Source organism: Gossypium raimondii, chromosome 10 (genome assembly GCF_025698545.1).
Source record: "Gossypium raimondii isolate GPD5lz chromosome 10, ASM2569854v1, whole genome shotgun sequence".
Lineage (NCBI taxonomy): Eukaryota > Viridiplantae > Streptophyta > Magnoliopsida > Malvales > Malvaceae > Gossypium > Gossypium raimondii.
Window position 1 is genome coordinate 23,546,644 of NC_068574.1, and position 27,939 is coordinate 23,574,582.

A 27,939-nucleotide genomic window follows, 5' to 3' on the forward strand; every position below is an offset into this window, starting at 1 on the left:
TTTTTGAAATTTTATTTACTTTTACTTTTATTTTAATTTTTAGAAATTTCTAAAATTTAAAAGGAATTTCAATTTTATAATTTTATATAGGCTTAAAGGTGCAAAAGTCCTCAAACTTTTTCCAAAAAAAAGTAATTAAGCCCTTTTTTTTTGCACTCATTTGGATACTTGAACTTTTAAAATCATCAAAAAAGCCCTCAAACCTTAAAAATAAAAAAAAGAAGCAATTAAGCTTGTACTTTTTTTTTGCACTCAATTGGGTACTTGAACTTTCAAAATGCATCAAAAAAACTCTCAAACTTTTTTAAAAAAAGTAATTAAGCCCTCGCTTTTATTAAAATTAGAAAAAATTAAAATCAATAAAAGCTATAAATATTATTAAATTTTAATAAAAATTCAAATATTAAAATTTATTAAAAATTATAAAAATAGTAAAAATATAAAAAATTGTAAAATTTTATAAAGTTGTAAGAAAAATATACAAAATGTAAAAAATATAATTTTGTACAATTTTTTATAAAATTATCGTACCAAAAGAAACAATTTATAATTTTTTATAACTTTTATTAATTTTTATCATTTTCACCATATGTTATGATGTGTTGCGACACGTGATGATTTTAATTGAAAAACTAGAAGTCATTAATTTTTTATGATTTTTATAAAATTTTACAGTTTTTATTTTATGATTTTTATAAAAATTCTAATTTTAATAAATTTTTATTTTTATTAAAATTTAATAATTTTTCTAAAATTTATTATTTGTTATTTTTTTTAAGTTTTAATAAGTAGGGGCTTAATTATTTTTTTGAAACATTTTAAGGGTCTTTTTGATGCATTTTGAAAGTTCAAGTACTCAATTGAGTGAAAAAAGGCATGAGCTTAATTGCTTTTTTTTGAAGAAGTTTGAGGGCCTTGTTAATGTATTTTGAAAGTTCAAGTGCTCAATTAAGTAAAAAAAAAGGAGGGGCTTAATTGTATTTTTTCAAAAAATTTGAGGGTTTTTTACGCCCTTAAACCTTTTATATATGATTAGGTCAATTGATTTAAAGTATAAAAATTGAGGATTAAAATTATTATTATATCAACTAAAAATCACTTAACAGAAAAATTATCCATAATTTAATGATTAAAAGTGTAGTTTATGGCGATCAAAACTCCGACGAAGGCCAAGAACTATTGGGGAAATTCTGGTTAGATTATAATTTAAGTTGATTTTTTAATATTTTTAATTTCATCTCATAAAAAATTTAATCTTTTCTTAATATTTGGATTTTATTATTAAAAAGATTTAAATAAAACAAAATGAAGATTTAGTATTTAAAAAATATTAATTTTTAAAAGACATCCGTAGTCATCACCTTAAAAACCCAGTCATGATGAACCTTTATAATTTGGATTTGGCTTGTTATGGAAAGAGTGGGTCCCAGGCTTACCAGATTTTTGATCCTTTTTAAGACTCTCCCTATCTTGTTCAAAACAAAAATTCTGCTCTATCTCTTATCACCCCTCTGTGCTGGCGGCGCCTCCACTCTCATTTCCCTCCCAACCAAACTGAGAAAAGACAAATTCACAACCAACACACTGTCCATATAAACCCAAACTCTTCCTCTGTAATTCTCTCTACCTTCTCTCCTTCCATGGCTTCCTCCATCTTAATTTCCTCCAAGTTCTCTCCCTTTCATTTTCCCTCTCCCAAATCCTCCCTTTTCCTCCCTTCTCCCACTTCCCTCCACTTCCTTTCTTCCAACCCACCCTGTTTCCCTTCTTTTCCTTCCAAATCATTACCCAAGGCCAAGTCTCTTCTCATTTCCTCTTCTTTAGCCCCTACTCCCCCCACTCCCCTCCGCCGTCCTCTTTACATTCCCAACCATATTCCAGACCCCAACTACGTGCGCATCTTCGACACCACTCTCCGCGATGGCGAACAATCTCCTGGCGCCACCTTGACTTCCAAGGAGAAGCTTGATATTGCACGTCAGCTAGCCAAGCTTGGCGTCGATATAATAGAAGCTGGGTTTCCCGCTGCTTCCAAAGACGATTTTGAAGCTGTTACGGCCATTGCTAAAGAGGTTGGAAATGCGGAGGATGAGAATGGGTATGTGCCTGTCATTTGTGGACTCTCTAGGTGTAATGAGAACGATATTAAGGCCGCTTGGGAGGCGGTTAAGTACGCCAAACGGCCCAGGATTCATACATTTATCGCTACCAGTGGTATCCATTTGGAGTATAAGTTAAGGAAGAGTAAAGAGGAGGTTTTGGATATCGCTAGAAGTATGGTTCGGTTTGCAAGGAGTTTGGGTTGTAATGATGTCGAGTTTAGCCCCGAAGACGCCGGCAGGTTCGAGTTTTTCTCTCTCTCTCTTTTCTTCCTATCATATGTTTGTGAAATGGTTGTTCAAGGATAAGATTATATTCCATTGTTGTCTATATTTTATTGAAGAAATGAAACAACAGAAAGAGGAAGATTAAACTTTAAAATCAAAATAAGCAGTAGAAGTTTAAATACGGATAAAGATAATCTATTGTTTAATTTATGTATATTTCTTTTCTGTATTTAATTGAAGTTTTTTTTTTTGGTGAAAGATATGTGCTTGGTCATAAAAATCGCTGCAATAGGGAGCATGCATGTTATTGTAGAAATGGGCGTTAAAAAAGTTTGTTTTGTAGAACTGACCATTATGTATTTGTATTGTGCTTGTGTATTTTGTCTGGTAATTATGGTGTTTTATATTTATATAAATTTTGATATGTTAATAATTTGTACTATCTAGAATCTAAGACATTCTTGTATTAATGTTGTCTTGTGTTTTTTTTTTCTGCTTTGTGTAATCGAGTTGTGTTTAACATTGCCAGAGGCATTTTGCAGTAGTATCAGTGTATACATGTCCTATATGCTACTATTGAAATAAATAAATGAAAAAGGGTAGATTTTTTCCCCTCTTGCTTACATGATATTGTTGTTCCATTGGATCCTACCAGATCTGACAGAGAGTTTTTATATGAGATTTTGGGTGAAGTGATCAAGGCTGGAGCGACAACTCTCAACATACCTGATACTGTTGGCATAACTATGCCTAGCGAGTTTGGCCAATTAATTGCTGATATAAAGGCCAATACCCCTGGAATTGAGAATGTTATTATTTCAACACACTGCCAAAACGATCTTGGGCTTTCTACTGCCAACACGCTAGCGGTATGGTCCTGGTTTACTTTGTTAATTAATGCACATTGAGGTATACTTGGTCTGTATTTACATCTTTGCTGCATGAATTCAGGGAGCTTTTGCAGGTGCAAGGCAGGTGGAAGTAACAATCAATGGCATTGGAGAGAGAGCTGGAAATGCTTCATTGGAGGAGGTGAGCTTTTTCTTTATTCAATATTATAATGATTGTGAATTTGGGATTTCAGTTACGCAGAAGTAGATGGGAAAAAGCCTGGTTTTCTTTAGCACCATATGATGTTCTTGGACATTTAAGGTGAATAATTCATGATCTTGAGTCTGTACAACCTAAGACCTGTTGTCAATCAAATCTGCTTTAGATGGAGACACATTGCACTGAAATTCAGTTGACAAGGGCTCATTGCATGATCACGTGCTTCTATATATGAGATATGAAAATTATTTTACATTAATCCACTTCATTTTTTGTTTGCAGAGATAGAGAGGGGGAACGGGGTCTTGACAATGAGGGTGCTTATGCATCCATCTGATAACTTTTGTCTTTCTAGTTTTGCAGTCTGCCTATGTTAAGCATTTAAATTTTGTAAATAAAAGTCTTTTAGCTGTCAATCTCTTTATTCTTGTGTTGTGGCGACTTAAGAAAAATTATTTTGGTTGCAAGTGTCGAAACTAGTTGGACAGTTTTTGTAAATTGTAAGATTACCTATGTCTTGTTTTACTGTTTTGATTCCGTTGGGCTGCTACTTTTGTTTATGCAGGTTGTGATGGCAATAAAATGTCGTGGCGAGCATGTATTAGGAGGTCTTTATACTGGAATCAATACTCAACACATTGTGATGTCAAGCAAAATGGTATTTTTTTGTGAACTTTGGTTCAATTAGTTGGCCTTACTTTTGATTGAATTAGCTCTGGGAGTTATTGTTGACTTAATATGGTTTTTTAGGTAGAGGACTACACGGGGTTACACATACAACCTCATAAGGCTATTGTCGGAGCCAATGCTTTTGCTCATGAAAGTGGTATCCACCAGGTTGGTTTTTCCAACATTTGACTGCATATATGTTGTGAACCACTGAACCTCTGAATGTTTTCTGTCAATTGGTGAAGCTTTTCTTTATGGCTGATCTCATTGATTAATTTTGGAATTGTATTTACCATTGTAGTTGAAAATTAATAAAATGCACTTAATAGAATGCACTAACATGTGTTATGATTTTGTCCGTCTGTAAATTTTGCTACTGTGAATACAGCTTTGTTGTTTAGTCTTTAGAAAACCAAAGTTATATTCTCTTTTGCCTTCCATTAAGAGTTTGCGAAGTTTAGATGCATGGTAGAAATTAATAATGGACTCTGTACACCTTTTCTTTTATTATTATTTAAAATGTTTGAGGGTGTAGCTAGCTAGTAGCAATCTCTTGCTCTGGGGAAACAATGTTAGCTGAGGAGCATGTTTGAGCTTGTGGTCTATTTATTGTTTGGCAGAATTTAGTGGGGCAAACTGAGGATTAAATATAGAACTTTTTAAGGACCATTCTTACAAGATTGGAGTTTGATGCTGTTTACCAAAGCCCTTGTTCAACCAGAGTGCTTAGAAATTAAGTTGCTAATTTTAGATGGTAATATTAAGTCATGCATGTGTAATGATATCTATACGTGTTTGAAGTTGCAGGTGGGTGGCTAGATTCTGTAATCTTTCCATTGTTTGGCCCTTTAGTAGCATTTTTATTTGATCTGTCAATTTCCTTTCTTGTGTTGCTTTTTCTCCAGTTATGCTTGTGTGTATGTATATGTATATATGCAAATATGAGGATGTTGTTGACTTTGGACCATTACTCCTTCTCATGTTATCATTGCGTGAGTGAAACAATGATGACAAGCGAAAGTAATACACAAGTATTTTCTAGCATAATTCTGACTGCAAGTCTTAAAAAAAATGACATGATAGCATAAATGGGACCACAATTTTATTATTCTAGTCAAGGTTATCATTAGAAAGTAGTATTCATTTATGCTAACATGGCAATTTCAAATGCTGCCCTCACCATAATTTGATGGGCCACCAATTGATGTGGTAGGAATGTAACACTTTCTCCTAGCTAACTTTTTTTTACGAGGAATACTAATGTGCTTTTTAAGTTTGCTTGAATGTGTTTTACTGGTTGCCCTTCTGTTTTCTTTGTGTTTTCTTCATTTCTCCTGTTAAGTGAATATTTACAATATTAGTTGATAACACTTTTGATACGTTTAGCTACAATGGTGATTTCTTCTACAAATCAGGCTTGCTGAGTGAAATTGTTGACAATTATTGATGGTGTAGTTAAGACCCAACTCCATCAAACTCACTTTTAATCCCAAGCTAAATATGTATGCTTACTAAAAGTTAAAAGCAATAAGAAATATAATCCATATTTGCTTTCTATTCTATAGGATGGAATGCTTAAGCACAAAGGTACTTATGAAATTATTTCGCCTGAAGATATCGGGCTTGAACGGTCTAATGAAGCTGGTATTGTCCTAGGAAAACTTAGGTGGGTATTTCATCTTTCAAAATTTTTCCTCCATTTTTGTGGTAATATATATATTTTTTCGTTTGATATGTTTTAAATAGTGTTTAAAGCGATGTAGATGGATCATAGTGATTTTTTTAGAGCAGAACATGCTATAAGTGGTTTACCAGTTGATTTTCAATGTTGGATGTGATGTCACAACAAATCTGACAGAAATGGTTGAGGACTTAACATATTTACATATTTTATCATCATCACTAAGAATACTATACTTAGGTTTTTGAATATATCTTATACCAATCTTGATGAGTATATTTTGAACTTTATTTGAGGATAGTGGAATCCCTGCAGTAGTATGGGGTGATCTTTTAATAGGTTTTTTCCTTGGCTTTTTTCTTCTTCATATGAAAAAAAAGTGATCATTCACATTTATTAAGGTAGTCAAATCAGGTTATTATTATCACCTGAGTTGCTAGGCAGAAGAAGTATTTCGGCCTGGTACAATAGGTTGCATCTTATTAGTATATTGGATAAATATATTTAACTTTACCTAATATTCTTGAATAGCTCGGCAAGTTATAAAAAATATTTGATTTTTGAAGCATAAAGGGTCACTCCATTTGTTAGATTTCTGCGAAGTTTCTTAGTGTCAAATACAGACTTCTTTCTCTCCTGACCAAAAAAAGAGTTGTCAGCTTCTTTTGCGAGATTGATTCCATCTTCCAATATTTTGCTACTACTTTAATTTATGCAGTTCTGTTGTGATATTTATGACATTCATGTTGTTGGTATCTTCCTATTCATTTTTTTTTTTACGATTTCATTTGTTACAAAACTCATGATTTCTCTCTTAATTCTTTTTATTCTGCAAATCTATGGTAAAGTGGACGGCATGCTTTAAAAGACCGATTGAAAGAGGTATGGTGCTATTTAGCATGTTACATGTAATTACCTCTCTTTTCTTCATCTAAGCACCTAGTTCTTGTTGTTTATCTCAGCTTGGTTATGAGCTTGACGATGAACAGCTTGGCAACATATTCTGGCGCTTCAAAGCAGTAGCTGAACAAAAGAAGGTGACCAAAATTCTCTATTGATTTCCTGGATTTCTTTTCCTGTAATATCATCATTCAGGCAACTATTTATAACATTCCAAACTGAATGAATTGTGTTTTAAAAATGAGATGTCTTCAACTGTGGAATTCTCCTTTCCAATGATAATTTCTAAGAAAATGAAAATTGAGGAGAGGTTGTACATAGAGTCTGTATAAAAATTTCCCTTGGCATAACAACAATATAGTAATGGATCTTACCTTTTTGACAGTTTTTCTAGTTCTCCACACCTTTTCAGTAATTTTGAAAAACTGGTTTTCTAGTCTCAGCAACTAAACTACTTATCTGTATGGAATGAAAAAAAGATTGGGATACAATACTGAGACAGGAAATAGATAATGCTTTTATTGTTAAATGTATTTTTTCTTTTTCTTGTTTACTATATGCTGGTGGAGTCATAAGCTCCATTTTTGTTGCTGAATGTAATTTTAACTCAATAAACACCAATCTTTCTCAATCCATCATGGAATTATTACATGGTTAACCTTTTAATTTAATGGTTAAAGATATGATGTTGGTTTGAGAAATTGTCTGTGGGCTTAGAGAATGACGACATAGGGGTTGCTGGCAGGTGATATGTTGCAAGATTTCCTGGGTATCCCTGGTTTAAGGATTCTTGTTATCAGGGATGGCTTAGCAAATAGTTAGTGACAGATGTAGGTGGATTTGTGATCCACATAATTGAAAATATATTTTCAAGATCATATAGTGATTATGGAAAGGTAGTGGAAAGTAACAGTCTTTGTTGGTTATGAATGCTTGTATCAAATTTTGTTGGTTATGGCATTTTTAGTCAGTTTGTTTTAGCTGAGTTGTATTCTTTTGTACTATATTTTGATCTTAAAAGGCAACACTAACTGTTGTTCTAAAGCGATGCTAAAAATGCATGATTTCTGTTGTTTGGAAGTTCAGTTTATTTTAGCTGAAGTGTATTCTTCTGTGCTATATTTTGATCTTAAAAGGCAACACTAACTGTTGTTCTATACATGTTCTATTTACTGGTGTTCTAGAGAGTCACTGATGCTGATCTAATAGCCTTGGTTTCGGATGAAGTTTTTCAACCTGAAGTTGTTTGGAAGCTTCATGATCTGCAGGTAACTAGAGATAGTTGAACCATAGTTACAGGAATGTGACATGGATGTGCAAAGGGTTTTTCATGGTACAGTGGGCGTACGCTTCACTAGTTCTATTTGGATTGCAATATTATATGAAGCATTATTGGGGTTGTATTACTTTAAACTCTATATATTTTTTGCTTTTGGTTTAATTTAATTTGAATAATATAGAGATAAGTGTATATGTAGTTTATAGTCAGTAATAGACATGATTATAAGAAAATGCATTATATTTAGATTGGTTGCTTTCAGTTTATTTAATTTTCCTCTAATGAGAGAAAAATTATGGTATATTTTGTAGTAATTTTTCCTCATTCCCTAAATGATGTGTCTGCCAATTAATTTACTTACCAGTGAAAAGTCGAGAATAAAGCTCTGCAATTATAAGCTTGATTAAACCCTGATAACAAATTTATGAACTTCATGAAGCCCCAATAACAATTCAAAATCCAAAATAATGGCTTTAATTCATGTTCTCTTAACCTCCAGCTGTTCTGCCTCACTGTTCGCACCTCATGTTAAAAGTTTCCAGATTCTTCTGTTTTCCTTTTATTTTTGATTGGTCACATGCTTTTCCTATCAGATCCTCTTTTTCTTTCTTCCTATTTTACCTATCAATTTAGGTCCATGGTTTTGCCGATCCACATTTTGCACCAAAGTGATCCAGGATGTAAAATAGCCATGATCTGTGATATACAATGTGGAATTCAGTTCTAGTATAGCAGCAATCCCTGGAACTGTTTATTTTACAATGTGGATCATCATCTTATGTGAACTTAATTTTTAATGGAAAACATTAAATGCAGGTTACTTGTGGAACTCTTGGCCTTTCTACTGCCACAGTTAAACTCATTGGTGCTGATGGCGAGGAGCATGTTGCATGCTCAGTTGGAACTGGGCCAGTAGATTCAGCTTATAAAGCTATTGATCTCATTACAAAGGTTTGATACTGAAGATTAGAAGTTTTCCTTTGTTTTCTAGAGTTTTCTGTTGGGTATTGGATAAGATATGATGCAAGATTCAGTGTTAGGGTTATTAAGAAATTGTCTATGAGTTCTTGATTTTATTATCATGAATGTCCTTTTGGGATTTGCTTTTTCTTTATAGGGTTTCATTGGCTCCAACTATGGAGCCATTTAGTTCATAATTTTCAGTTTCGAATATTGAACCTCAGTGTGGTCTATTCATCATTTTAGTGAACTTTCTTTCATTTTCATTCACTCCCTACTTCTCTTCATGTGCCTATGTTACTCAAACTCTTGTGTGCGAGTGTCGGATACAGGTACGTGTATGTTCAACTTTTCTATATTTGTGGGATCTTTAGAAGGTCATGTACTCATATATACGTCCAAAATGTGCCAGATACAGATGGTTCAACAAAATGAAGAGCCGAGCAACATTGTGTCGTGTTACCTGAATTTAGTAGCAGAGAATATGGCTTGTATTTATTTGATTAGTCGGTCAATAGACATGTTCTATCCAAACTTATCTTGTCGTGCTTGCCATAAAAATAAAAGCTCCTTACCTGCTATTAGGAACCTGTGGTTCATCACTAGGGCTTATAGGTTGTAACCTATAGTCAATAAAATTTCTGTTAGAATTTAAGGTTTCCTAATTGAATATCTTCTGTTTTCTTTGTACCCGCTCCCCTTTCCGCCTTGTGTGAAAATATTATTTGAACCTGAAGCTTATTTCAATTGGTTCATACAGCCACTAGTAAGGGATGGCATCCAGGAGATCTGGAATTCGAATTCCAACATCCATAATCTCAGGCTGCAGGCTCTTTGGTACCATTCTGAGTATTCTTTGGTGAATGGTTTCCCCTGTCCATAATGGTGTTCTGTGGCATTTATTATATAAGGAGGGATTCAATTTGAGGACAATAGTAAATAATTCTGCCCTTTGTTTTTCTGGGTTTCCACCATGCACTCCATCTTCCCAACCCTTCTCGGTGTTTGAATGCTTCTTTCTACATGTTTTTGCTGAGATTTTTGAGTAGTACTTAAAAGCTTTTTTTCCTTCATTTTGCAGGAACCAGTCACACTTCTTGAGTACTCCATGAATGCCGTTACAGAAGGCATTGATGCTATAGCCACCACCCGCGTTCTAATTCGTGCTGAGAAAAGCCGCATATCAACTAATATTTTGACCGGTGAAATTGTTCAGCGAACATTCAGGTATGGTTTCTTCGTATTCTTGTTTCCATTTGACATGTGTACTTCTTCCACTTCCACTTCTGAAATTCAGTGCTTAAAATCGATCTCCTTTTTGTGCCAGTGGAACTGGGGCAGGAATGGATATCGTTGTTTCCAGTGTCAAGGCTTATATTGGTGCATTAAATAAGATGTTGGGTTTAAAGGAACAATATCAGACAAAAGCTTCGATAGAACGAACTCCGGTTTCTGCTTAAATGGTATCGATCCCGTACATGCATGCATCATGTCAGTTTTGTAAATACATGTGCTCTCCTTTTAGTGACAATGCTTTGAAAGGTACTTGTGTATACAAGTTTCATAAGCAGATATGTTTGTTTTTTTTGCTACATCATAGACAGAAATGTTAAGTAAAGACAATGTTGGTTTTTTGTTATTTCTTGTGAATTTGTAGTAAGAAATTGTCAAAACTTAGTGAAGCGTCAGTTGTTATATTAAAGACAAACAAGTTTCTTTGGACCTAGGTTTCTTGATCATGGAATAAGAAACTCAATTGTAAATCAAAAATGGGTGGTCGGATCTTAAATAAGAATTTCAGTGGTAGTTGATCCAGTCGAAATCTGGTACAACATATCACCTGAATTAAATTTACTTTTCTTTTTTTTTTTTAGTTTTTATATTGTTTTCTATAGAGGACCAAATTTTGGAATTGGAGAGCAAAACAATGATGCTTGAATTAAATTGGTTGTACTGAAAATTGATTGAGGTATCAGTTTGGAGAATAGTATTGAATCATTAAACTGGAATCAATACGGATCGATTCAATTGGGTTTTTTTTTTTAATATTTTTTAATCGAATTAATGGAACCAGTTGAATTGATTGAACTAGCCAAGTGGTGTCCTAACTGATTCAATCATTAATTCGGTTTTAGAAGTATTGAGCAAAACTCAGTTTAATTAAAAAAATCGAAAAAAACCCGAATTTTAAGCTAATTGAATCGAGTTACTAAGTTTTTTGGATTAACTCCAATAAATAATTTGATTTTTTAAATTCAAATCCAGTTGAATTTTGTAACTTAAATAATTTTAATTACTCAAATAATAAATTAATGTAAATGCCTCATAAATTTTTGCTAATTTTGAAAATGAAAAACTGACTTCTCTCATAAGAAATTATAAACTATTTCAAAATAATTTTAAAAATCAAATTATATATAAAATTCCTCTATCATATGAACCCAATGTTACCCAAAAAAGAAATACCACTAAATAAATTTGAAGTATAGAATTCTTCTAAACATGACTCTAGCAAACTATATATTTTTTTTCATCACCAAGTAAATGTTTACTAAAATATCTTTTCTAATATAAGGTTTTTTTTTTTAAATCAGAGTGTCCACTATTAGTAGCAATGATTAATCCTCTCGTCGCAAGTGCTTTTCAAAGAAGTAAACTACTAGTAATAAAATGTGCTACATTCTCATGCACTAACCTCTATAGTATCTTTATAGTACCACGATTAGAATTTGATGGTGTGATATTGGCAACCAATTATACAATGACATGTAATAGCTTCATATCATGACACGTGGCAAACCCTAATAAAAATTTATAATCTTATAAATTTATAAAAATATATAATTAATTCTCAAGAATGAATTTGGGCATTCGTTTGTTCATATTTATTCTCGAAGTGAAATAATTTTATATATAATTTTAAGGGTAAACTATACAAATGTTCACACAACTATTAACATCTTTGTGTTTTGGTTATCCGCCTTTAAAATGATAATGAAAATAATGATGGGATATTTTTTAATTGGTATGATAACATATAAGTCTTCAGTACTTACATGTTCTATCAATTTAATCCTAATTCTAAATAATTCAATAAATTTAACAATTTACAAATCCTATCGAATTTATTCTTAAACACATATAATTACTATATATTTTGAAAAAGTACAAAATACAAAATTATTATAGATTGTATAATAGATGGAGGCAGTTACGAATCTTTCACTTTGTAAGCTTGGTATTGTAGATCATGATTGATTCTAGTTCAACTTTTCTTGACGTTTCCTGGGGAAATGAATAACGGCTAAAACAAAGGCTTGATAGGAAGAAGACACTTTTATCTAGAAAATGCAGTTTTTTAAATAGCATTATGTTAAATCCTGATGCATAAATATCAATCATTTCAAAATGAAATGAGGAGAGGAGAGAAAATGAGAAATTTTCCTTCAATTTTTCTCCTCTTACCAAGTGAATCTATAGAAAAAAAAAATTATATATTTTTTAATCTTTCTAATTTTCTATCCCTTTTCCTTCAATTTTCTTTCATTTGCAAATCATCTGACTTACAAGCCAATAGCCATTAGTTCAAAGTGCTTTAAAGCTACAGGAATCTCAATTATTCTCGTCGATGATGGGTTGAAACTTAACAAGAAGCATGACATCCGTTGGCACAAAAAATTGTTACTTGGTAGGATACTCAAAATCCAACATCCGGTTGAGGAGATTCTCGTTGGATTAGGAAACCTTTCAATGAACAATATTTAATATGCACCATCAATGAATAAAACCATGATACATTATCATTAAATAAATTAAAAATAGTAGAAGACTTATAAATAAATTCTAATAATTTTATTTAAACATAATTAAATTATAATGATGTCATGGGTTTGCTATATATGAGTTTCAATAAATATTATATAATATTTTATTTTATACATTTTCAAAATATATATTAATCATTTAATTATTTTTATTTTTATGATAATTATATATGTTTAAGGATAAAATTGATAGAATTTGTAAATTAGAGGGTTACATTTAGGATGTATAAGTATTGAAGACTTAATGTGTTATTATACCGATTAAAAAAGGCCACATCATTATTTTTGTTGCCATTTTAACGGCGAGTAACCAAAAATAGTAATGTTAGTGCCTAACTTGATTTTCTTATAGTTGAGTAATCAAAATAGAAACGCACTAATAATTAGATGACCATTTGTAAAGTTTATCTTATTTTTAAAAAATAGATTATATCGTTTACATATTTTTAATTAAAAATAATAATATAAAACCCAATTTTTATCATAAATAAATAAAATTACTAAAACAAGCACTTTTAGATTGAATATGAACAAATTGTTGTCCAGGTTAATCTAATTCTAGACAACCATTTGTCTAAGTTCTTTTTTTATATATGAAATAATTTTAATAAATTTATATATTTTTTAATTTTGAATTTTAAAGTGATAATATAAAAGCTAATATTTTATATAAAATAAAATTACTTAAAAAGTCTAGAATGAATGCACACAATTAATTGTCCATGTTCATTCTCGACCTAAAATAATTTATATATATATATATATATATATATATATATATATATTATAAATTTATAAATTTATATATTTTAAAAATATATTTTTTAAGACTTTCAATGTGCTATGATGTGAGATTGTTTACCCAACTAATCTCAAAGAAATAAATATTTATAAAAATGATCCTGTTTGAAAAATTATGACTGAAATAACTTAAAATCTATAGTGCCGGGCAGTGCAGACCATCTCACCACCAGCACCACCCTCCATCATTCCTTAACCATGCCTTAATGATTGTCCCGCATAATAAAAATGATATTTTTATGCTTGGCGTTGTAATGGTCGGCACCCATATATATATTTGAAATACCTTAAAAAATATGGGTATTCTACGATTTAAAAAGGAAAAGATAAAAATACTATTTTAATAGGTATCGGTATTGAAGTGGTCGGCACCGGTTAAAAAAAAAAAAGGATTGAGGAGGAAGAGAGCTACACTTCAATTATGTCAATTGGCTCGAAAGATGTCGATGATGGCATATTGCATAGTGGAGTGAATGAGGCAGCTAGGGCAAATTGAGAAGAAAGAAGAGAAGTAAAAAATAAAAAAGAAACCAAAACTAATCTGTAACCATTATTGGGGAACAGTTACAATGATAAATCAATAAAAGAAAAAAAAATAGTGAAAGCTGCCTTAAATACAATAATAATTAATTAACAATTATTTAAGACAAATCAATAAAGAAAAAATATTTTTAATTTAATAGTCAAATTAAAAAATCATTGAATGTATGTACCTTTGAGATTAAAAAATATAAAAATATTACTAAAACACAAATACAAATATTATTAGTAAAAAATTAAAAGTTAAAAATTTAATAGATCATTTTTAAAAAAAATTTAGTCATTTTATATTAATGCCTACAGTAACAAAAGAAAATGAAAGTGAAAGTAAATACAAGGTACCGAGAATATAAGCAAATTTTAAAGATGAATATTAGTTTCCATAAAACATAACAAAAATTGAAAGTAAAAATAGGAAAATATATTTCAAAAATCAAGAAATTGAGATAATATAGTTAAAAATGATGTTATATAGTTTTCTTGGGGGTTTTAAAATTAATATATCTAGTTATCTTCAACATAAATTCAAATTAAATAAAATATATTTTAAAATTTAATAAAATAATTAAAATAAATTTTAAAATTTTCTATTGAAATAGATAATATTTACATGGAGTAATGAAATATGTATTTAAAGTTATTTATTGGTTTTCAAATTTAACTTAGATATCTAGTTGATTAGTTTCATAATAATAAAGTAAATACGTCCCAATGAGCTTTTATCTCATATCCTCCTCCTCTCCTCAATAACGCCATGATTGCTTTTAAATTTTTTCTTCATTCTTTACTTCTCTTTTTCTTCTCCATATGTCCTTGTCCCCGCCTTCACTCCACTATGCAATCATCCATCACCAATGTCCATCGGCCAATCGACATAATCGAGTTTAACTCTTTTCCTCCTTAATCAATATTTTTTATTTTGAACCGATGCCTATCACTTCAAGACGACACAAAAAAAATCATTTTTTAAAGTTTTAAACCGGTGCCAACCACTTCAACATCGGCACCCGTAAAAGCAAAAATTATTTTTTAAAGCTTTGAAGTGGTGTCGGTCACTTAACACCGGCACCAAAAAATAAAAATTATTTTTATTAAAATATTATTTTTCCTTTTATTTTAAATCGAGAATACCCTTATTTTTTAAGGTATTTAAAAAGTACATATGGGTGCTGACCATTACAATGCCGGCACTAAAAAAATATTATTTTTTATTGGACGGGGCAATCATTAAGGCATGATTAGGAAATGATGGAGGGTGGTGCTGACGATGAGATAGCCAGTGCCGCCCGACCCTATAGATTTTAGATTATTTCCGTCATAGTTTTTCAAACAATGTCATTTTTAAAAGTATTTATTTTTTTGAGGTTAGTTAGGTAAAATAGCCTATTACTACTGGTGTCAATTCATCAAATTCTAATGACATTACTTTAGATGTACCAAAGTGTGTGATGAAATCCAAGTTCAGTACCAAAAAACATTTAGGTACCAACTAGTTACAAGTAATTCAGTTCAAGGGGAAAATATATATTAACCCTACTAAAGATTCATAATTGAGTTAGTGTCACAAGTCAACTGGTCATTAACTCAATTATAAAATGATTAAAAGTCATTCATTTCACAAAATAAATTATTATAAGAATGCTTTTATTTTTATATAAAATCAATAAAAAGTCCATATGGTAAGACTTGAATTTAGACCACTATAATTTTTAGACCTTTAGTTTATCATTTCAACCAAAGATTTATTTAATTCTTACGTAAATATTTTTCATTCACATTTAAATTGTGCTATAATCTAATTTATCTTATGGTCTTGTAACTTGTTTGTGTCATTTCATATTTAATTATTTTCATAATATTTTTGTACCATGTCTTAGTGTTAGAGGTCAATTGATGAAATAGGGTTCAATTAATCCGTTTGAACTCACCCGACTCATAAAACATATGGAGAAGCCCAATGAAACACTCTAATAAAACCAAAATTATCATGGTAAATAGTGTAAATCTTAAAGTGATAAGATTTTTTAAAGTTTAAATCTCTTAGGATTCTCAATTGTAGATAGACTCTAATCTTGACTGTCGATGTAACTCAATCTGTACCGTTGGTTTTGGGAGAGCTCAACTATAAATAGAGACCTCCCGCTTCATTTGTAATGATTCCATTCATAGTTGTGAATGTATTTGAAAGCATTTACTAAAACATTTGGTCTTTACTCTTTCATTTCGAGCTTGCTTCCTCTTTGTTTCAATGACTTAAGAGAAATTCTACAAGAATTCTCATTTTGCGAGAGTAAAGCTGACTTAGGCGAATTTGAAGTAAAGAAATCGCCTAAGATTGCGTGGTTTGGCAGACTAAAATTCTAACCCCGTGACATTGACAATAATAACAATGTCAACCTAACTATTACTCAATCGACAAAATTAAATGAAATTTTGGTTCAAATGAAAAAGTTAAAAATATAAAGGCCATAGAATTAGAGGTTTCACTATGTATGAGCTTTTTAGTAATTATATATATATATATATATATATATATATATATATAATCTTATAATAATACAATTTAATTTGTAAAAAAAAAATTATAATCATTACCTGTTGAATTAATGTTCAATTGGCTCTTGGACCTTAGGAGTTTAATACATAGTATAGACCAAGTTTAATTCACAAATAGATATCTAAATTATGTCATTTTTCACATCTTGATAACTTTTTTGGTCACACATGATATTTAAATTACTTTTTTTCTTCAAGTTGATCACTCGTTAATCAAACCATTAAATCTATTTTTTTCAAAAAACCGTTAACCTATAAATTAGTACTTAAAGAATACTTTTTTTCTAGGTTGGTACCTAAACTCTTTTTTGATTACAAGTGGCACTTAAACTGTTCTTCCGTTAACCATTTTACACCAAAACATTATATCCATTAAAAAAAATTTAGCCAATAATAGATTGTCATGTCATTATAACTTTTAAAAATATTTTTTTGATTCTTTTTTATTTTATTTTACATTATTTCTCTCCTTATTTTTTTTCTATTTTATTTTTTCTTCCTTTAAATATTTCACAATGCCTACAATGTTCGAAATTGGTCCTCCCGAGATTGAGACACTAGTGATTAATTCTTTTTGTAAACTTCACCGCCTACTTGCTTGACCTGATATGATCGAAAAAGTTCTTTCATCAATCAAAACCTGTAACACCCCCAACCCGTATCTCTTGCCGGAACCGGGTTACGGAGCATTACCGAGTTACTAGATCAAAGAGATGAAATTTCAAACATTTCATATCATCAAAACAAGTCATCAAAGCATCATTTTAATCCAAATTATAAACATATCAAATCCAAATCAATTTTGCCTAGTTCATGAGCACTTAAATATAGAATTAAATTCACATGCACCTATCTAGATTTAGTTCAATTTATCATGCCATAATATGACTTCAAAAACAAACACATATTTATATGTATAAAACCAGCCAAATATAAACTTATAACCTCAATTACAATCAAACCACAAAATAATTATTATTTAGACACCCTAGGTACATGCCGTTTCATTTTCCCTCTCCCAAATCCTCCCTTTTCCTCCCTTCTCCCACTTCCCTCCACTTCCTTTCTTCCAACCCACCCTGTTTCCCTTCTTTTCCTTCCAAATCATTACCCAAGGCCAAGTCTCTTCTCATTTCCTCTTCTTTAGCCCCTACTCCCCCCACTCCCCTCCGCCGTCCTCTTTACATTCCCAACCATATTCCAGACCCCAACTACGTGCGCATCTTCGACACCACTCTCCGCGATGGCGAACAATCTCCTGGCGCCACCTTGACTTCCAAGGAGAAGCTTGATATTGCACGTCAGCTAGCCAAGCTTGGCGTCGATATAATAGAAGCTGGGTTTCCCGCTGCTTCCAAAGACGATTTTGAAGCTGTTACGGCCATTGCTAAAGAGGTTGGAAATGCGGAGGATGAGAATGGGTATGTGCCTGTCATTTGTGGACTCTCTAGGTGTAATGAGAACGATATTAAGGCCGCTTGGGAGGCGGTTAAGTACGCCAAACGGCCCAGGATTCATACATTTATCGCTACCAGTGGTATCCATTTGGAGTATAAGTTAAGGAAGAGTAAAGAGGAGGTTTTGGATATCGCTAGAAGTATGGTTCGGTTTGCAAGGAGTTTGGGTTGTAATGATGTCGAGTTTAGCCCCGAAGACGCCGGCAGGTTCGAGTTTTTATCTCTCTCTCTCTCTTTTTCTTCCTATCATATGTTTGTGAAATGGTTGTTCAAGGATAAGATTATATTCCATTGTTGTCTATATTTTTATTGAAGAAATGAAACAACAGAAAGAGGAAGATTAAACTTTAAAATCAAAATAAGCAGTAGAAGTTTAAATACGGATAAAGATAATCTATTGTTTAATTTATGTATATTTCTTTTCTGTATTTAATTGAAGCCTTTTTTTTTTTTTGGTGAAAGATATGTGCTTGGTCATAAAAATCGCTGCAATAGGGGAGCATGCATGTTATTGTAGAAATGGGCGTTAAAAAAAGTTTGTTTTGTAGAACTGACCATTATGTATTTGTATTGTGCTTGTGTATTTTGTCTGGTAATTATGGTGTTTTATATTTATATAAATTTTGATATGTTAATAATTTGTACTATCTAGAATCTAAGACATTCTTGTATTAATGTTGTCTTGTGTTTTTTTTTTCTGCTTTGTGTAATCGAGTTGTGTTTAACATTGCCAGAGGCATTTTGCAGTAGTATCAGTGTATACATGTCCTATATGCTACTATTGAAATAAATAAATGAAAAAGGGTAGATTTTTTCCCTCTTGCTTACATGATATTGTTGTTCCATTGGATCCTACCAGATCTGACAGAGAGTTTTATATGAGATTTTGGGTGAAGTGATCAAGGCTGGAGCGACAACTCTCAACATACCTGATACTGTTGGCATAACTATGCCTAGCGAGTTTGGCCAATTAATTGCTGATATAAAGGCCAATACCCCTGGAATTGAGAATGTTATTATTTCAACACACTGCCAAAACGATCTTGGGCTTTCTACTGCCAACACGCTAGCGGTATGGTCCTGGTTTACTTTGTTAATTAATGCACATTGAGGTATACTTGGTCTGTATTTACATCTTTGCTGCATGAATTCAGGGAGCTTTTGCAGGTGCAAGGCAGGTGGAAGTAACAATCAATGGCATTGGAGAGAGAGCTGGAAATGCTTCATTGGAGGAGGTGAGCTTTTCTTTATTCAATATTATAATGATTGTGAATTTGGGATTTCAGTTACGCAGAAGTAGATGGGAAAAAGCCTGGTTTTCTTTAGCACCATATGATGTTCTTGGACATTTAAGGTGAATAATTCATGATCTTGAGTCTGTACAACCTAAGACCTGTTGTCAATCAAATCTGCTTTAGATGGAGACACATTGCACTGAAATTCAGTTGACAAGGGCTCATTGCATGATCACGTGCTTCTATATATGAGATATGAAAATTATTTTACATTAATCCACTTCATTTTTTGTTTGCAGAGATAGAGAGGGGGAACGGGGTCTTGACAATGAGGGTGCTTATGCATCCATCTGATAACTTTTGTCTTTCTAGTTTTGCAGTCTGCCTATGTTAAGCATTTAAATTTTGTAAATAAAAGTCTTTTAGCTGTCAATCTCTTTATTCTTGTGTTGTGGCGACTTAAGAAAAATTATTTTGGTTGCAAGTGTCGAAACTAGTTGGACAGTTTTTGTAAATTGTAAGATTACCTATGTCTTGTTTTACTGTTTTGATTCCGTTGGGCTGCTACTTTTGTTTATGCAGGTTGTGATGGCAATAAAATGTCGTGGCGAGCATGTATTAGGAGGTCTTTATACTGGAATCAATACTCAACACATTGTGATGTCAAGCAAAATGGTATTTTTTTGTGAACTTTGGTTCAATTAGTTGGCCTTACTTTTGATTGAATTAGCTCTGGGAGTTATTGTTGACTTAATATGGTTTTTTAGGTAGAGGACTACACGGGGTTACACATACAACCTCATAAGGCTATTGTCGGAGCCAATGCTTTTGCTCATGAAAGTGGTATCCACCAGGTTGGTTTTTCCAACATTTGACTGCATATATGTTGTGAACCACTGAACCTCTGAATGTTTTCTGTCAATTGGTGAAGCTTTTCTTTATGGCTGATCTCATTGATTAATTTTTGGAATTGTATTTACCATTGTAGTTGAAAATTAATAAAATGCACTTAATAGAATGCACTAACATGTGTTATGATTTTGTCCGTCTGTAAATTTTGCTACTGTGAATACAGCTTTGTTGTTTAGTCTTTAGAAAACCAAAGTTATATTCTCTTTTGCCTTCCATTAAGAGTTTGCGAAGTTTAGATGCATGGTAGAAATTAATAATGGACTCTGTACACCTTTTCTTTTATTATTATTTAAAATGTTTGAGGGTGTAGCTAGCTAGTAGCAATCTCTTGCTCTGGGGAAACAATGTTAGCTGAGGAGCATGTTTGAGCTTGTGGTCTATTTATTGTTTGGCAGAATTTAGTGGGGCAAACTGAGGATTAAATATAGAACTTTTTAAGGACCATTCTTACAAGATTGGAGTTTGATGCTGTTTACCAAAGCCCTTGTTCAACCAGAGTGCTTAGAAATTAAGTTGCTAATTTTAGATGGTAATATTAAGTCATGCATGTGTAATGATATCTATACGTGTTTGAAGTTGCAGGTGGGTGGCTAGATTCTGTAATCTTTCCATTGTTTGGCCCTTTAGTAGCATTTTTATTTGATCTGTCAATTTCCTTTCTTGTGTTGCTTTTTCTCCAGTTATGCTTGTGTGTATGTATATGTATATATGCAAATATGAGGATGTTGTTGACTTTGGACCATTACTCCTTCTCATGTTATCATTGCGTGAGTGAAACAATGATGACAAGCGAAAGTAATACACAAGTATTTTCTAGCATAATTCTGACTGCAAGTCTTAAAAAAAATGACATGATAGCATAAATGGGACCACAATTTTATTATTCTAGTCAAGGTTATCATTAGAAAGTAGTATTCATTTATGCTAACATGGCAATTTCAAATGCTGCCCTCACCATAATTTGATGGGCCACCAATTGATGTGGTAGGAATGTAACACTTTCTCCTAGCTAACTTTTTTTTACGAGGAATACTAATGTGCTTTTAAGTTTGCTTGAATGTGTTTTACTGGTTGCCCTTCTGTTTTCTTTGTGTTTTCTTCATTTCTCCTGTTAAGTGAATATTTACAATATTAGTTGATAACACTTTTGATACGTTTAGCTACAATGGTGATTTCTTCTACAAATCAGGCTTGCTGAGTGAAATTGTTGACAATTATTGATGGTGTAGTTAAGACCCAACTCCATCAAACTCACTTTTAATCCCAAGCTAAATATGTATGCTTACTAAAAGTTAAAAGCAATAAGAAATATAATCCATATTTGCTTTCTATTCTATAGGATGGAATGCTTAAGCACAAAGGTACTTATGAAATTATTTAGCCTGAAGATATCGGGCTTGAACGGTCTAATGAAGCTGGTATTGTCCTAGGAAAACTTAGGTGGGTATTTCATCTTTCAAAATTTTTCCTCCATTTTTGTGGTAATATATATATTTTTTCGTTTGATATGTTTTAAATAGTGTTTAAAGCGATGTAGATGGATCATAGTGATTTTTTTAGAGCAGAACATGCTATAAGTGGTTTACCAGTTGATTTTCAATGTTGGATGTGATGTCACAACAAATCTGACAGAAATGGTTGAGGACTTAACATATTTACATATTTTATCATCATCACTAAGAATACTATACTTAGGTTTTGAATATATCTTATACCAATCTTGATGAGTATATTTTGAACTTTATTTGAGGATAGTGGAATCCCTGCAGTAGTATGGGGTGATCTTTTAATAGGTTTTTTCCTTGGCTTTTTTCTTCTTCATATGAAAAAAAAGTGATCATTCACATTTATTAAGGTAGTCAAATCAGGTTATTATTATCACCTGAGTTGCTAGGCAGAAGAAGTATTTCGGCCTGGTACAATAGGTTGCATCTTATTAGTATATTGGATAAATATATTTAACTTTACCTAATATTCTTGAATAGCTCGGCAAGTTATAAAAATATTTGATTTTGAAGCATAAAGGGTCACTCCATTTGTTAGATTTCTGCGAAGTTTCTTAGTGTCAAATACAGACTTCTTTCTCTCCTGACCAAAAAAAGAGTTGTCAGCTTCTTTTGCGAGATTGATTCCATCTTCCAATATTTTGCTACTACTTTAATTTATGCAGTTCTGTTGTGATATTTATGACATTCATGTTGTTGGTATCTTCCTATTCATTTTTTTTTTTACGATTTCATTTGTTACAAAACTCATGATTTCTCTCTTAATTCTTTTTATTCTGCAAATCTATGGTAAAGTGGACGGCATGCTTTAAAAGACCGATTGAAAGAGGTATGGTGCTATTTAGCATGTTACATGTAATTACCTCTCTTTTCTTCATCTAAGCACCTAGTTCTTGTTGTTTATCTCAGCTTGGTTATGAGCTTGACGATGAACAGCTTGGCAACATATTCTGGCGCTTCAAAGCAGTAGCTGAACAAAAGAAGGTGACCAAAATTCTCTATTGATTTCCTGGATTTCTTTTCCTGTAATATCATCATTCAGGCAACTATTTATAACATTCCAAACTGAATGAATTGTGTTTTAAAAATGAGATGTCTTCAACTGTGGAATTCTCCTTTCCAATGATAATTTCTAAGAAAATGAAAATTGAGGAGAGGTTGTACATAGAGTCTGTATAAAAATTTCCCTTGGCATAACAACAATATAGTAATGGATCTTACCTTTTTGACAGTTTTTCTAGTTCTCCACACCTTTTCAGTAATTTTGAAAAACTGGTTTTCTAGTCTCAGCAACTAAACTACTTATCTGTATGGAATGAAAAAAAGATTGGGATACAATACTGAGACAGGAAATAGATAATGCTTTTATTGTTAAATGTATTTTTTCCTTTTCTTGTTTACTATATGCTGGTGGAGTCATAAGCTCCATTTTGTTGCTGAATGTAATTTTAACTCAATAAACACCAATCTTTCTCAATCCATCATGGAATTATTACATGGTTAACCTTTTAATTTAATGGTTAAAGATATGATGTTGGTTTGAGAAATTGTCTGTGGGCTTAGAGAATGACGACATAGGGGTTGCTGGCAGGTGATATGTTGCAAGATTTCCTGGGTATCCCTGGTTTAAGGATTCTTGTTATCAGGGATGGCTTAGCAAATAGTTAGTGACAGATGTAGGTGGATTTGTGATCCACATAATTGAAAATATATTTTCAAGATCATATAGTGATTATGGAAAGGTAGTGGAAAGTAACAGTCTTTGTTGGTTATGAATGCTTGTATCAAATTTTGTTGGTTATGGCATTTTTAGTCAGTTTGTTTTAGCTGAGTTGTATTCTTTTGTACTATATTTTGATCTTAAAAGGCAACACTAACTGTTGTTCTAAAGCGATGCTAAAAATGCATGATTTCTGTTGTTTGGAAGTTCAGTTTATTTTAGCTGAAGTGTATTCTTCTGTGCTATATTTTGATCTTAAAAGGCAACACTAACTGTTGTTCTATACATGTTCTATTTACTGGTGTTCTAGAGAGTCACTGATGCTGATCTAATAGCCTTGGTTTCGGATGAAGTTTTTCAACCTGAAGTTGTTTGGAAGCTTCATGATCTGCAGGTAACTAGAGATAGTTGAACCATAGTTACAGGAATGTGACATGGATGTGCAAAGGGTTTTCATGGTACAGTGGGCGACGCTTCACTAGTTCTATTTGGATTGCAATATTATATGAAGCATTATTGGGGTTGTATTACTTTAAACTCTATATATTTTTTGCTTTTGGTTTAATTTAATTTGAATAATATAGAGATAAGTGTATATGTAGTTTATAGTCAGTAATAGACATGATTATAAGAAAATGCATTATATTTAGATTGGTTGCTTTCAGTTTATTTAATTTTCCTCTAATGAGAGAAAAATTATGGTATATTTTGTAGTAATTTTTCCTCATTCCCTAAATGATGTGTCTGCCAATTAATTTACTTACCAGTGAAAAGTCGAGAATAAAGCTCTGCAATTATAAGCTTGATTAAACCCTGATAACAAATTTATGAACTTCATGAAGCCCCAATAACAATTCAAAATCCAAAATAATGGCTTTAATTCATGTTCTCTTAACCTCCAGCTGTTCTGCCTCACTGTTCGCACCTCATGTTAAAAGTTTCCAGATTCTTCTGTTTTCCTTTTATTTTTGATTGGTCACATGCTTTTCCTATCAGATCCTCTTTTTCTTTCTTCCTATTTTACCTATCAATTTAGGTCCATGGTTTTGCCGATCCACATTTTGCACCAAAGTGATCCAGGATGTAAAATAGCCATGATCTGTGATATACAATGTGGAATTCAGTTCTAGTATAGCAGCAATCCCTGGAACTGTTTATTTTACAATGTGGATCATCATCTTATGTGAACTTAATTTTTAATGGAAAACATTAAATGCAGGTTACTTGTGGAACTCTTGGCCTTTCTACTGCCACAGTTAAACTCATTGGTGCTGATGGCGAGGAGCATGTTGCATGCTCAGTTGGAACTGGGCCAGTAGATTCAGCTTATAAAGCTATTGATCTCATTACAAAGGTTTGATACTGAAGATTAGAAGTTTTCCTTTGTTTTCTAGAGTTTTCTGTTGGGTATTGGATAAGATATGATGCAAGATTCAGTGTTAGGGTTATTAAGAAATTGTCTATGAGTTCTTGATTTTATTATCATGAATGTCCTTTTGGGATTTGCTTTTTCTTTATAGGGTTTCATTGGCTCCAACTATGGAGCCATTTAGTTCATAATTTTCAGTTTCGAATATTGAACCTCAGTGTGGTCTATTCATCATTTTAGTGAACTTTCTTTCATTTTCATTCACTCCCTACTTCTCTTCATGTGCCTATGTTACTCAAACTCTTGTGTGCGAGTGTCGGATACAGGTACGTGTATGTTCAACTTTTTCTATATTTGTGGGATCTTTAGAAGGTCATGTACTCATATATACGTCCAAAAATGTGCCAGATACAGATGGTTCAACAAAAATGAAGAGCCGGAGCAACATTGTGTCGTGTTACCTGAATTTAGTAGCAGAGAATATGGCTTGTATTTATTTGATTAGTCGGTCAATAGACATGTTCTATCCAAACTTATCTTGTCGTGCTTGCCATAAAAATAAAAGCTCCTTACCTGCTATTAGGAACCTGTGGTTCATCACTAGGGCTTATAGGTTGTAACCTATAGTCAATAAAATTTCTGTTAGAATTTAAGGTTTCCTAATTGAATATCTTCTGTTTTCTTTGTACCCCGTTCCCCTTTCCGCCTTGTGTGAAAATATTATTTGAACCTGAAGCTTATTTCAATTGGTTCATACAGCCACTAGTAAGGGATGGCATCCAGGAGATCTGGAATTCGAATTCCAACATCCATAATCTCAGGCTGCAGGCTCTTTGGTACCATTCTGAGTATTCTTTGGTGAATGGTTTCCCCTGTCCATAATGGTGTTCTGTGGCATTTATTATATAAGGAGGGATTCAATTTGAGGACAATAGTAAATAATTCTGCCCTTTGTTTTTCTGGGTTTCCACCATGCACTCCATCTTCCCAACCCTTCTCGGTGTTTGAATGCTTCTTTCTACATGTTTTTGCTGAGATTTTTGAGTAGTACTTAAAAGCTTTTTTTCCTTCATTTTGCAGGAACCAGTCACACTTCTTGAGTACTCCATGAATGCCGTTACAGAAGGCATTGATGCTATAGCCACCACCCGCGTTCTAATTCGTGCTGAGAAAAGCCGCATATCAACTAATATTTTGACCGGTGAAATTGTTCAGCGAACATTCAGGTATGGTTTCTTCGTATTCTTGTTTCCATTTGACATGTGTACTTCTTCCACTTCCACTTCTGAAATTCAGTGCTTAAAATCGATCTCCTTTTTGTGCCAGTGGAACTGGGGCAGGAATGGATATCGTTGTTTCCAGTGTCAAGGCTTATATTGGTGCATTAAATAAGATGTTGGGTTTAAAGGAACAATATCAGACAAAAGCTTCGATAGAACGAACTCCGGTTTCTGCTTAAGGCGGGTATCGATCCCGTACATGCATGCATCATGTCAGTTTTGTAAATACATGTGCTCTCCTTTTAGTGACAATGCTTTGAAAGGTACTTGTGTATACAAGTTTCATAAGCAGATATGTTTGTTTTTTTTGCTACATCATAGACAGAAATGTTAAGTAAAGACAATGTTGGTTTTTTGTTATTTCTTGTGAATTTGTAGTAAGAAATTGTCAAAACTTAGTGAAGCGTCAGTTGTTATATTAAAGACAAACAAGTTTCTTTGGACCTAGGTTTCTTGATCATGGAATAAGAAACTCAATTGTAAATCAAAAATGGGTGGTCGGATCTTAAATAAGAATTTCAGTGGTAGTTGATCCAGTCGAAATCTGGTACAACATATCACCTGAATTAAATTTACTTTTCTTTTTTTTTTTTAGTTTTTATATTGTTTTCTATAGAGGACCAAATTTTGGAATTGGAGAGCAAAACAATGATGCTTGAATTAAATTGGTTGTACTGAAAATTGATTGAGGTATCAGTTTGGAGAATAGTATTGAATCAGTTAAATCTGGAATCAATACGGATCGATTCAATTGGGTTTTTTTTTTTAATATTTTTTAATCGAATTAATGGAACCAGTTGAATTGATTGAACTAGCCAAGTGGTGTCCTAACTGATTCAATCATTAATTCGGTTTTAGAAGTATTGAGCAAAACTCAGTTTAATTAAAAAAATCGAAAAAAACCCGAATTTTAAGCTAATTGAATCGAGTTACTAAGTTTTTTGGATTAACTCCAATAAATAATTTGATTTTTTAAATTCAAATCCAGTTGAATTTTGTAACTTAAATAATTTTAATTACTCAAATAATAAATTAATGTAAATGCCTCATAAATTTTTGCTAATTTTGAAAATGAAAAACTGACTTCTCTCATAAGAAATTATAAACTATTTCAAAATAATTTTAAAAATCAAATTATATATAAAAATTCCTCTATCATATGAACCCAATGTTACCCAAAAAAAGAAATACCACTAAATAAATTTGAAGTATAGAATTCTTCTAAACATGACTCTAGCAAACTATATATTTTTTTCATCACCAAGTAAATGTTTACTAAAATATCTTTTCTAATATAAGGTTTTTTTTTAAATCAGTGTCCACTATTAGTAGCAATGATTAATCCTCTCGTCATAAGTGCTTTTCAAAGAAGTAAACTACTAGTAATAAAATGTGCTACATTCTCATGCACTAACCTCTATAGTATCTTTATAGTACCACGATTAGAATTTGATGGTGTGATATTGGCAACCAATTATACAATGACATGTAATAGCTTCATATCATGACACGTGGCAAACCCTAATAAAAATTTATAATCTTATAAATTTATAAAATATATAATTAATTCTCAAGAATGAATTTGGGCATTCGTTTGTTCATATTTATTCTCAAGTGAAATAATTTTATATATAATTTTAAGGGTAAACTATACAAATGTTCACACAACTATTAACATCTTTGTGTTTTGGTTATCCGCCTTTAAAATGATAATGAAAATAATGATGGGATATTTTTAATTGGTATGATAACATATAAGTCTTGATGCTTACATGTTCTATCAATTTAATCCTAATTCTAAATAATTCAATAAATTTAACAATTTACAAATCCTATCGAATTTATTCTTAAACACATATAATTACTATATATTT

At 31.9% G+C, this 27,939-nt stretch overlaps 2 protein-coding genes across 4 annotated transcripts; both read left to right on the top strand.

Annotated features, from left to right (window-relative positions):
- Positions 1 to 1,476: 1,476 nt before the first annotated feature.
- On the top strand, positions 1,477 to 26,011 carry LOC105776650 (2-isopropylmalate synthase 2, chloroplastic). Of its 3 annotated transcripts, none has more exons than XR_008189895.1 (12): positions 1,477 to 2,341; positions 2,983 to 3,196; positions 3,279 to 3,359; positions 3,943 to 4,035; positions 4,128 to 4,214; positions 5,612 to 5,712; positions 6,576 to 6,609; positions 6,690 to 6,764; positions 7,812 to 7,895; positions 8,723 to 8,857; positions 9,627 to 9,801; positions 25,866 to 26,011. XR_008189895.1 is itself a non-coding variant. In XM_012599444.2 (12 exons), exons 1-12 carry the CDS (start codon positions 1,641 to 1,643, stop codon positions 10,324 to 10,326), a joined length of 1,884 nt encoding a protein of 627 aa, XP_012454898.1. In that variant the 5' UTR covers positions 1,478 to 1,640; the 3' UTR covers positions 10,327 to 10,636. The 3 variants fall into 3 exon arrangements, 1 of the variants encoding a protein (XP_012454898.1); XR_001128048.2 differs by lacking the exon at positions 25,866 to 26,011 and adding an exon at positions 9,948 to 10,093; XM_012599444.2 differs by lacking the exons at positions 9,627 to 9,801; positions 25,866 to 26,011 and adding exons at positions 9,948 to 10,093; positions 10,194 to 10,636 and having other exon boundaries at positions 1,478 to 2,341.
- LOC128033910 (2-isopropylmalate synthase 2, chloroplastic-like) lies at positions 17,584 to 26,556 on the top strand. The gene is given in 13 exon segments (XM_052622408.1): positions 17,584 to 18,251; positions 18,904 to 18,917; positions 18,920 to 19,116; positions 19,199 to 19,279; positions 19,862 to 19,954; positions 20,047 to 20,133; positions 21,531 to 21,631; positions 22,492 to 22,525; positions 22,606 to 22,680; positions 23,727 to 23,810; positions 24,636 to 24,770; positions 25,866 to 26,011; positions 26,112 to 26,556. Coding segments are annotated over 13 exon segments (1,848 nt in total). The 3' UTR covers positions 26,245 to 26,556.
- Positions 26,557 to 27,939: the final 1,383 nt, after the last annotated feature.